The sequence below is a fragment of the Corvus hawaiiensis genome, chromosome 6 (genome assembly GCF_020740725.1).
Source record: "Corvus hawaiiensis isolate bCorHaw1 chromosome 6, bCorHaw1.pri.cur, whole genome shotgun sequence".
In the NCBI taxonomy this organism is placed as follows: Eukaryota; Metazoa; Chordata; class Aves; order Passeriformes; family Corvidae; genus Corvus; species Corvus hawaiiensis.
The window spans coordinates 55,996,526-56,008,556 of record NC_063218.1 but is presented as its reverse complement, the minus strand read 5'-3'; the positions used below and the strand labels follow the sequence as shown (position 1 = coordinate 56,008,556).

Genomic DNA, 12,031 nt, shown 5'->3' with positions numbered 1-12,031 from the left:
TGAACAGGGTGGAAAGAGGGGTAGGAAAAGCTAGAGATCACTCTTTTATAGTTTTACAAAAGCCTTCCCTCAGGAGTTCAAAAGTACACACAGCTGTCCCAGCCCACACCAAACAGTTTAAGTTACAATTGTCTATCCACAAGTCAGATAGTCAAAAACATGACTGTTTTGCAATCTCTCATTTTTAAGTGTATTTAAAGTCAACATTATAAAAAAAAGCTGGCTGAATGTGCATTCTAAGTGGTAGCTCATTTGGTTTTAATGTTAGCACTCTTGCACCTAAAATAAGCTAAAGTAGGTATTTTACTTTATAGGAAGTTTTTTTTGTTTCATACTTCTCTTCCAAGAAGTGATGTTTTGTACAACAGGTAAGGAGAAAGAGACTGATGTAGAGTTGGGATCATTATGTATTACATTACACTTTTCCCACACTGTCACCTGTTTCAGAGTTTGACAGCTACTAAGAAAGACCTCAGGACAGTTAGTATACACAGAAAACAAAATACCAAATGAGTCATTTTTCCCACCCACACTGCCCAATTCAAAACTTAAAAGCTACAGAAAACAGATTTTTCATGTCTGGGCCCTCAGGATACGTAACAGAACTACTTCTACAATTAAGAAATAATATTTGAGCATCTCAGTCTCATCTTGCAATAGCATTTAGGTGAATGTAGTAGAGGCAGCTGTTCAAGGGGCCAGTCTTACTTTTATCCCTTTCCTTCACAATGCTGGTCCCAGCACAAGTTATCAGTATCTCCTAATTCAGCTCATCATACAGCTGCAAGATTGGCACTCTCAGCACAGAAGAGGCATCATGAGTAGATATGAGCATCCCTGTCCTTCAGTACCCCTCCAAACCTAGCTCAGCTTAAAGGAACCATAAATCTTAACTCATCTCCCTTACAGGAAACGGGAGTGTCAGTCACACTATCAGACCTACAGGACAGCCAAAGGTAACTCTTCATCTTTAAGGCTCCTAACCTTTTTTTTGGTAGTTCAATACCAGGAAGCAAAAGGATACAGATTACCCAAGTAAATTCATAAAATGTAACACATACTCAAGAGAATCGATCAGTTTCCTGGGATCCACAGGAGGTGGGTACACGACTTCCTCAATCCGTTTCTGATTGCAATATGCATAGGCAGTGGAAACGTGCATGAACACCTCCAGATTCTTCATTCGCTGTGCCAAGAGGAGGAGCTCTTGTGTGGCAATCACATTTAACTGCACAGCATCTCTATTGATCAAACAGAAATGTCATTAGTAGAAAGCCAGACAAAAACAAGCAAAAAGAAATTCCCTGCTAAATGCCTCAGTGCTGGGTTTATAGAGCATCCCTGAATTCTCTACCCTACCCCAAAAAAGCAGCAGGGACACTGCCCTAATTTTCTGCTTTGAACAATACAGCACAGTCCTGACCTAGAACACTTCTCAATGTTCAGGACAATTCTCCTTTTGCCCTTTGCTTACCAGCACCCTTTGATTTCCTCAACCTAAATCCCAATCCTATGTTTTCCATGAAACATGAAGGAAATAATGCAAGACAACACCGAGCTGCCACAAGATACATCTCTGAACTTCAATTTGAGTTAGGTCAACAACCTGGAAGGCTTAGTGGGCTATAGGAAGTTGGAGACTGCCATCTTCTTGCAGGATAGCACACGGCTCAGACAGGATGGAAGGAAGGGAAAGAAAAGGCAAACCACCAAGAACCACACTTCCACTCCAGCTTCACTGCTGCTCATTAGAGCATTTCAGGACACTATAGCAGAGTAGGTGTAACTCTACAATTCCCAGCAGATAACAGCTTGCTGACCAGCCCCTACGATTATTTTATAGTTTAGATCTTCTCTCCAGCCTACAGACTTCCTGTGGACACCAGTTTCCTTGTACACAGTGTACTAATGAAGCAAGTTTCAAGAGTACAGCTAAGTAACACTTCAAAGTTCGTTGCAACAAAAGCGTTACATTAACAACAAAATCGGTATCCCCCAAACAATCACTAAGTTCCAGACTGCTTTATCTCACATTACTGAAGCTGGGGACAGGAAAGGGGACCATTATCCCAAAGCAATTAACATCAATGGTAACTCATTAGTTTGCTACCTCTTTGAACAAGTCAAAGGAGCTCATAACCACAGCTGTGTGCACCACTTTTCCCACTTCTTGTCTTCATCTCTCTCCCGGTGCATCTTCTTCTCCCTACTTCTCCCAATGCAAATCTCCATTATTAATAAGGGGCTTTTAAAAGACAGGAAGAAAAGCTGAGCTGTATTTCACCTCCCATTTTTCTTATCAGTTAAGAGAGCAAGCACTAGAACTTCCCACACACAACTCTTCTCACAAAACTCTATCCTCTGAAAACCTGTATTCTCTTTCTAACTAGGAAGGCTAAAGGAATAATTTGTGCTGCCCTTTATACACCAGGAGAAAAGGTCTAACACTACTAGGGAGCCCAGTACATATAGCTACACCTTACTTGTATTCTTTCTACCCATCTTTGCAACACTGTGCAGACACCTGATTCGCCCCCTCCCTTTGAGCACCATTGGTTTACAACACCAGGGTAAATGGAATTTTAGACTCACCTTAGTGTTTCATTGAATCTGACTGTAGCAGCACAATGAAATATAATATTAGTGCATTCTATAAGTTTTTCCTTGATTGTTTCACTAAGATCCAGTTCAGGCTGTGTAAGTTCACTCATAACTACTATTATTTTTGCCTTGAAGTCCGGTTGCTCTTCTCTCAACCTATCAAAGAGCTGTCGAAAATAACAGAACTATAAACTCAGTAAAGATAAGAGAAACATTTCACTTAAGAGAAGAAAACCCCACATTCTCTGTCTATACCTCCTAATTTTTCAAGAGCATCAGGAAGTTAGAAAAGTGCATTAGCAATCCCGTAAGGATATGTTACAGACTTCTCATGAACATACTCAGTGATGAAGTTGTGCACACTTTATCCCACACAGTGAAAGCAGCATGGCATGTGTTGTACAGAAGGTAAGGAGATTTCAATTTGCACTTTATATTAATACTCATCCTAATCCTTAAAACCAAATCTCTGTCAATATCAGAAGGAAGAAGGAATGGTCTCTATTAGATACTCAAAGCAATTTTAAGTAGCATTCTGTATACTGTAAGCTCTTTTTTTTCCAACATAAGGAAATGGAACAATCTACCCACTTCCCAAGCTTGATAAAAGCTATTCAAATTCTTATAAAAGTCAGCTGGATTTTAGGTTTAGAAAACTTGTATTAAGATTAACAAATTTCCAGTGATTTAAGAAATGCTATCATCAAATTATGCCAGTCTTTGAGAACTTCCAGATTACTAAAAAAAAAAAAAAAAAAAACAACCCATACCACAACAAGAAATCATTTTTCTGGCTAGTTAAGAGAAAAAACCATGTTACCATGTTAGAACATCTGATTAAGTTTTAGCAAATTGGTGTTCAACAATTCCCACTGAAAAAAAAGCTCACCACATTATATTCCATCATGAATTCTCCTCATAAATAGCATTAGTATGCAACTTTTCCTGAGCAACACAGCACTGTGGGAATAAAACACACTTGAAAGTTGCACCAGAGAAGACCCTTCTTAACTGTCCAGGGGCCAATATCTTGCAACTGCTTCAACACCAGTCAATTATATTGTATTAAAATCACAGCAGTACTTTCTTTTTCCCCCTCCAAGCAGGCAGTTATACCAAATGCGAATAGTCAAAAGACATTTCCTTACAGAATGACATTAATTAACTTTAAACTATAAATTAAGTCACCTAAAGACGCAGTTTCACAACACTTCTGGCAATGTAAGTTTATATTTCTACCCCAGAGACCGGTCCCTCTCCTAATTTCTTTACTTCTGTTGCTTCTCCAACACTAGCAATAGCAAGCAGCCCTGGAGCTGTGTGAGCAAAGCAGCTGCAGGTCCAGCTTTTTTTTTTTTGAGATGTTTTTTCAGCCCAAACATGAGCTAATGCAGCTCCCTGTGTGGCCACCTGAAGTAGCAGTGCTAATTCTACAGTGAGAACACAAGACATCTCCACTTAACAGAGGCCTTGACTGGACTTCCCAAACATGAAGCTTCACTTTATAGGACAAAGCTGCCAAGACTTTTAAAGCCTCTCCAACTCTTAGGGGTACAGTCCTTAATTAAGGGCAGGAAACTGTGTGATTTTGAAAAATAAGGCTGCTATGTTTTTAGTTGGAATGATGGCACCTTCCTCCAGGGAACTGAAGCAACCACCTGTTAACCATATCAATGTGTGATACCGCATTATAACAGAAAAGCAGTACCATGGATGAGCTCTTAAAGAGCCAGATTTTGTTTTTCCTATGTTCATTGCATCTGTTCTATCCCTTTTCACATACACAGTCATACACTATTCCTACACACCTCTCACTAGCACTGACACCAGTACCAAGGAGAAGAAATACCCAGAGTGCATGCAGAACATATGGCAAATTAACAGAGGAATTAGATATCTCAAGTTCAAAGGAAGGAGAAACCTCAACTTTTTTGCTATTTGTAGCTCGGTTTAGTTCACATTTATTTTATTTATTACCACATTCACCCATTTAAATTTCAAACTCTTCAAGAAACAGGATGTTCAAGCATCTGTAGAACACTTAATGAGTCCATCCAAATTGTGAAGAATTACTGGCAGTGCCCTTGCAACTGGACAGCTTAAGACAATAGATCTTATTAACATTTTCTTAGACTTTTGGAAGAATCTTGATGACATCAAAGCCACTTAAACGATGGAGTTTCAATCCTGTCTAATCATTTGATGGAGACAGAACAAACACCTACATCCCTATTCTGCATCTCTGCATAGACGAGCAACTCCATCCCTGTATGCTCCTGCCTCAAGCAGTAACTCTGCTTACCAGGACTTCTGCTGTGAACTTGCTCCAGCAATAAGTGCTCACCACCAGATTTTTATCTCAACAGGAGCTGGCATAGACTACAAGCAGACTTTGACTCAAATTTAAAACCTTTTTACAACAGGTTTCCTAAAAGCCACACTGAGCCTTAGAGCTTATTGAAGTTTAAGTCAGTCCACACTAGTGCTACTGCTATCTCTGCCCAAATACTCCCCACTTTTCTTTGGGTAATAAGGTATACAAAACGTGGATTGAGAAATTTTTCTTTTTTCATCTCAGAGCTTAGTCTGGAGATCTTTTCCTTGTTTCAGGGCAGTGACAAACTGAGGGTTTAACCTAGTGAGAATGTGCAACTGAATTTTAAGATAGAACCCCACTGTAACTCATTCTGTTGTGTTCTGTGACATTGCACAGGACTGCAAGAAGATGCTTTTGAGAAATGAGCTACAGTTTTGACTCGTTACAGAAAAAAATTAACTGGGGACACAGCCATTCTCATATCTGCTGTCATCCCAGCTAGCCAGAGATGTAGAAATCCATTGCCTTGCTTGAAGCAACTTACCCCTCCTAGCCTAAGTGCATTCCTAGTTCCTTATTGATTCCCCTTTAGCACCTTCCAAGAACACACTTTGTACAGGTTACATTGCATCTCAGTAACAAAATTAAACTGCTGACACCTGTGTTCCATAAGGGAAAGGCCTAGATAGAAATAAACAAACTCTGCTTTAGCAAAGTTCATGCTAGAAATCTCTCCAAATCCTGTTCATCCTTCCCATCATGCACAGGATCCTCTCTCGGAGAAAGATGGGCAACAGAGATGGATGGATCATTCTACACTTAGTAAGAATGCCCAGCCTAGCCAACCAGAATGTTAAGGTAATTAGTCTTTTCAGGAGCAAAGTATTTGACCCAGCATACTCAGAAAATCATTCAGATAGCCACTTGGGTAATTCCACAGCACAGACTTCCAGTGCCTTTCTAGTTGTCACAGGCTGTCCAACAGAAATCTGTAACAATCTACTAAGCCAGACATTTCTGTTCCACCTACAAATGTAAGTTCCTGTTGAGATGACACATTCTTGTTTACTGGTAGATCCAATAGCACATTGCAGAAAAAAAGAGAAGGCACAGGGAAAAAAAGTGACTTGCTTGAGATCTTAAAGAGTCTCAATCCATCGTACAACTCCCAGTCCACCACCTCTCGTACTTGATTTTACATTCTCTTAACAAGCTCTAACACAGGTTTTTACTTCTCATTTCTTCATTACAGCTGAACATCCTCCTCCTGAATTAAATACAGGATAATTTTCAACTACTGGCTTTGCTAGAGACTAAAAGCTTGAAGCAGCTATAGAAGCACTGCCAGGTCTTAGATTTTGTATTTCTGTTAGAACAAAAAAAACCCATTTAACAATAACATTTTGCTTTAGACAAACTGAAGCTGTTCTCAAAATGGGAACATTATAATGAAGGACAAAAATGAACTTTGTGAGCATATGACACATACCTTACAGCTGGTAATTTCTTCTATACGTTCTTCAGGTGTCTGCCTTGCTTTGTTTCTTACCAGCACATACACTGCTTTCACTTTAGGACAGGACCTGAGCAGCTTTTCCAAAAGCACTTTTCCCATGAAGCCTGTAGCTCCTGTCAGGAGGACGTTTTTGCCTTCATAGTATTCAGGAATGGAAACCATTGTGACCTTTACAAAAGTTAAAAACAAAAAGTATGTTAAAGACCTTACAGGAGCTCAGATTTTCAGAAGATTGAATAGCTATATATGTGCTGTTTATGTCCCATACCTGAAAGAAATGTTTAACAGATTTTTTTTACCTATGACCAGTACCTGAAGATCTCTTTTTTCCACAACATTCCAAAAGACTCCCACAGGGTCACTACAGTAATTCCACATCTTCTTGTAATCTGCCCCTGTGAACAGTGTTTTAAGGACTGAGACACCCACTCAGCCAGGAAAGTAGCTCAACTTCAGTCTATTTTTACCTCTGTGTGCCTGGTCCTTTACCACTCCCAAGGGGCTGATCCATGTAAACTAGAGGTCATACCATTAAAATGTAATCACAAGTGGATTCTTCAAACCCATTGACAGAAGACAAGGAGCCAAGCCTCCCAATTGCTGGCCCTGGAATTTTGTCTGTGCCAGCAGAGCCCCCTGTCACTGTTAGGCTGAGCCTTCCTACCAATTATAATAGGCCAGAGAGAAGGTTGAGTTAGTTGCTTGGTATGGGATCTGCTGGTTTTATATTGATTACAGAAAACCCATACAGATCCACAGGTAAGAGTTTTCTAACTTCTTCATCCATTGATGTCATCGGAGAGAAAAACAACCCCAAACAACAAAGTCATTAGAATTCTCAACCAACTAAGATTTCAGTTAGCCACAAATATACTTCCTAAAAAATGAAGGGTAAGGGATTATTACTCAAATTCAGCACAAATCTCAAAAGTATTTTAGGTTTTGCTTCAGTTAGTAAGTTAACTATGTGACCCGTGATTCTTTCCCCTCCCTTAATCAACCACTTGGAAATGATGCCATTCTTGCTAACAGAAACTGAAACACTTTCTAAGGACAAATACACTGGTATGTCTCACAATAATGTGGGAACATGACCTTTAGGATCTCTAGGACTCAATCACATCATCTAGAGCTGCCATTCTGCTAAGTCAGATATATCAGCATCTTTACTGTAACCCTTAACCAGCTTACGTTCACTATATAAGAATGTAGCATTATGGATACACTTCCACCATGTTTTACCAATATTTCTGATTAGACTTATAAAAATCCTAAGCTGATGTAGTGAATGTCTAATTATAGTCCTCTACAGCAGCTCCACGCAAACTGTTATGACCTAAACACTCCCAGAAGGGATCACAGAGAGTCACAAAATGTTCTGAGTTGGAAGGGACCCACAAGGATCATCCAGCTCTCAAGTGAATGGCCCCTAAGGGGACTGACCCCACAGCCTTGGTGTTACCAGCATCACGCTCTGACCAGCTGGGCTCATCTCAGGCATAGATTCCATAAAACCCTGATATTAAAAAAACAACAAAACTGAGTATCTTTAGACACAGATGGAACATTTCTTAGGCAAATCAGGATTACAACACTGAATACCTTAACAGGATGAGAACCTTTCTTCACCTGCCACCCAAGAATAAAGGTGCAACTTCTAAATACACTCAGTTCTTTCAAGACAGCAAGATACTGCAAGCAGGGACTTACCAGGGAATACACAGAATGTATGTTAGGCGTGAACAGCTACAGGCTAATTTGTCCTTTTTGCCTGAAAAGTAAGTAAATACCTATTTATCAGGTATCCACCATATCAAAGCAGTTGTGTTCTGTTCTTCATGCGCTCATACCTCAACAGTCTCTGAACAAGTTCCAAATGATTACTCGCTAGAAATGAGTCACCACCTGCGTAAGTCCTGGTTTCACACGTCTGGGTACCAAGTCCTATGTCAGATACTCCAAATTCTTATTCTGACTCCCTTCTTTGAGAAGTAAAGCATCCAACAACTGATAATGGGACACAGTAGCAAGTTTAGAGCAGGACAAGCACTACTATTTCCACTGGCCATAGTATATCATCCAGAATTGCTTCTTTGAAGGTGAAGGGAAAAAGCTATCTACATTAAACCACTTTTACCACACAGTTAAGAGACTCTAATGCAAATCTGAAAGCACACCTCCTGCCATAAAGCATGGAGAGCAAGACACAGCATGCTTATGAGTCATTTTTCCCTGTTCAATTAAGATACGGGCCTGTTGTCTTTACCACGGCTCGAAGTCACAATTAATGCTCTTCAAGTATGTCTTCCTCATAACTTCTGTTTGCCTGGTCTTTGCATACACCATTCAACTCCATTTCCTCCTAAAGATCTACATGATTTCTCCCACATATAGGATAAGATTTCAGTTCCCTCAAAGAGGGAGGCAAAAACTCATGCAATAATTACTTCAGCAATTTTGTCACTAAGATTCAGTTTTGTCATGGTTCCTACATAACCTTGTTACTAATTTACCTAACTAGCCATAATTACTATTTTTTACACCTTGAGACTCTATGAGGGTATCTAATACTATCCATTCACCTGTCCCTCCTCAAAGAAAGGCTTAATCCTGCTTCTGACACAATGCCACAACCTCAGCCTGCAAACCTGCTCACATAGGCAGTCTTTGGCTACATCCACACAGGAACCTTGGACAACACCCAGTACACGGCTATGGTCCAACATCTGTTTCTGAAAGCTAAAGCAATGAAAAGTTATGCTGCCAGTGGAAATATCTGTGTTGCTCTAGTTCAGCTTTTTAAGTAACTGCAAAATCTGACAATATTTAGGCTCATGTGATATAAAGAAAACTGGAACAGAATGGATCAAAGCTTCCTGCCTCACTTATTTCTGATCATATTCCTTTGCATAAGATGCAGGTATCAGAATACCAGACCTATAAAACATCAACATTCAGAGCCATGATGAAGCATAATGATGAAAAGGGTTCAATTAGAAAACCAGGAACATCCATAAATACTCACATTCCCACCTGGGAGGCAGCAACACTTATATGTTTGCAGGCTAATATTTTATCTTTTTTTTTTTTTTTTTAACAGATTGAGAAATGCTTCCTTTAAGAAACTCTCAATCCCATTTCCCTTTACTCTGTTCTCCAACAACTAGACTTTGGTAGACCTTATTCACAGCAACTTTCCACATTGAGTTTGCCTTCTACTTCCATTACTCTAGAAGATTCCAGCTAGAAAACATAATTGGTGACCTTTTTCAGAAGTATGCATTGCTGTCAACATTACAGGAGTAAACACTGGGACTGTGAGGGAACTGTCTAGAAGCACCAAGTTGGATTTAAAGGGTAAAAACCATGTATGGAATCTAGGTGTGAACAATCAAAGTCTGAAACCAGCAGCCTATGCTATGCTCCGTTAGAAAGAAAGGCTATCTCAGCCACAGGGAAAGGAAAGAATGTTCCCATTCTCCACCTACCTTTCCCTGCCTTCTCCAAGAATGCATCTCCACATGCCAGTTAGCATAGCACCACTGGCAACTCTTAATTTCAAACTCGGAAGGGTCTTAGCTCACAGGTATAATATATTACTTTTTAAAGTTCTTTATGGCAGCAAATTACTGAAGAATCATAGAATTGTTAGGATTGGAAGAACTATTTTACAATTCTGATTTTAAATAAAACTGTCAAGAAATACATGTAGTTCCTATCAGAGATTTAGTTTGTCCTCTAACGCATAACAAGCTGGTGCAGGTGCAAAAAAACCATCTACCTTGCAAGACAACACAACAAAACCAAATTTAACATTTTAAGGTTGTTAAGTGTCAGCAATCACTTTATCTATCTGTATTAGAGTACATCCTGTATGTTTACAATAGCTGTTAACCAGCAATACATATTGTCACCAGTTACCCAATGATTTGTTCACAGCTAACTTCCCAAACATACACAGACAACACCTACCAAACACAAAACTGTCTAATGCACACTGTGGAATATCTAAATCCCTCTATCATCGACACTTTTTTGAGCTAATAAGCAATAACAGTCTAGAATAAAGAAATCTGACAGTTGAAAGGCTTAATAAAGAGTTCTGTAAAGAATTCTTGCTCTGGAACAGAAATTACCAAAATTCCCACATTACCCATAGGTATAAACAGCCTTTGCTAGAGGAATCTTACGTGAAGCTGCTACAGAGCAACTGCTGCTGGGATCCTTCTGAATTCACAGGTCCAGGGCTAAGCCCACGGTGACACTTTGTAGATATGCTTATGTGAAGGTTGCTGTCCTCTGATAAATCAAGAGTTCATAAGCACTTCAGGAAAAAAAATAAAAGCCACCACCAAACCAACACTCCAGGATCCTAGCCAACATTCCCCATCTCGTAAAAAATCCTCGTGTCCAAGGCTGAGCAAGTGCTATTATGGAGCAAACAACAGCAGCTCTGTTTGCCTCCAGAGCTACTGCAGCAATATTTAACTCACGGCTTCAGAGGGCTCTGATTCTCAAAACAAGGACAATTCTGTTTTTAACAGGAAAATGATCAGTTCCCAGATTTGTCCAAACACAGATCAAGATGCTTAAAGATGTGCTTTCCAAGTGCCAGGAAAGCCTGCTGCAGTTCCACTGAATGTTTAAATGCTAAATCCAGCAACTAGAGAGTGTGCATGTGTGCCCTTGTTAGAGATTAAATGGTCTGTCTTCTAGTTTATCACTGACAAACATTAGGTCAACAGCATGCTCCCTCCAAATTCAATCCTATCAAGATTATCGCCCACAGGAAATAGAAATTGTGCATTTCCCAACCTCTCAAACGTCAGCAACAAGCCACAAAGTTCTGCAAAAACACAGCCCAACAAATTAATTTTCCCCTTTCCTCTGACAGCTTGAATCCAGCACTAGCAGGAGTAAAAAGCAGAAAAAGTAAAGTGATAGGAGCATTTTTTTAATGTATATTCAGAAGATGAAATTCGTCCAGACATCAAATCTGAGTGCACCAAGTATTTTTAAACACCACAGACACACCCCACTGCATCCACACCAGACAAAAATCATTACAGAAGTCCCTCATACAGAGCTCCAATTGCCACATTACAAGGACACCACAGCAAGCCAAAAAAAATAAATCTCTTGGAACTGGAGAGATTGGAGAGACTCAGGCAACAAAGGAAGTAATATTTAACTCATCTAAACAAGGTTACTGCCAGAAAGACAAGTCTGGGTCATGTCATATCATATCATCATGTCTCACTTCGTCTGTGCCTTGTTTCCACAAAAGCAAATCAATGAATGCTATCAGCAAAAGGCCCACATTTTCAAGCACCACAAGGGCCAATGCCCTACCCTACGTGGCCAATACCTAGCCAGCATATCTCCAAAGGATAGTCTGTTTGTCTTTGTGGTCCAAGGTTATATCCACTGGGCAACCTTATCTGTGAAAGATATGGCTTTAAAAGATGCGTAGAGACTGTAAACTGCTTTGAGTGCAAGTTAACCTTAAAGCATACCTATTCCAAACTTCACAATCACGTGGAAGACTCGGGATTCTTCCCTCAACTAGCAGAAAGACACGCTTATCCATATTTTAG

General features: G+C 39.8%; 1 protein-coding gene across 3 annotated transcripts in view; it reads right to left on the bottom strand.

The window, feature by feature from the left end:
* FAR1 (fatty acyl-CoA reductase 1) overlaps positions 1 to 12,031 on the bottom strand; it is a 34,499-nt gene that overhangs the window by 17,139 nt on the left and 5,329 nt on the right. For 2 of the 3 annotated variants that reach the window (XM_048306099.1, XM_048306100.1), the window contains exons 2-4: positions 6,408 to 6,602; positions 2,593 to 2,768; positions 1,062 to 1,241 (exon numbers count right to left, since the gene is read on the bottom strand). In XM_048306099.1, coding sequence (XP_048162056.1) covers positions 1,062 to 1,241; positions 2,593 to 2,768; positions 6,408 to 6,596 — 545 coding nt within the window. In that variant the 5' untranslated portion in view covers positions 6,597 to 6,602. Of the gene's footprint in view, positions 1 to 1,061; positions 1,242 to 2,592; positions 2,769 to 6,407; positions 6,603 to 10,624; positions 10,724 to 12,031 lie in introns of those variants that run through there. The other variant, XM_048306098.1, reaches the window with a different exon arrangement.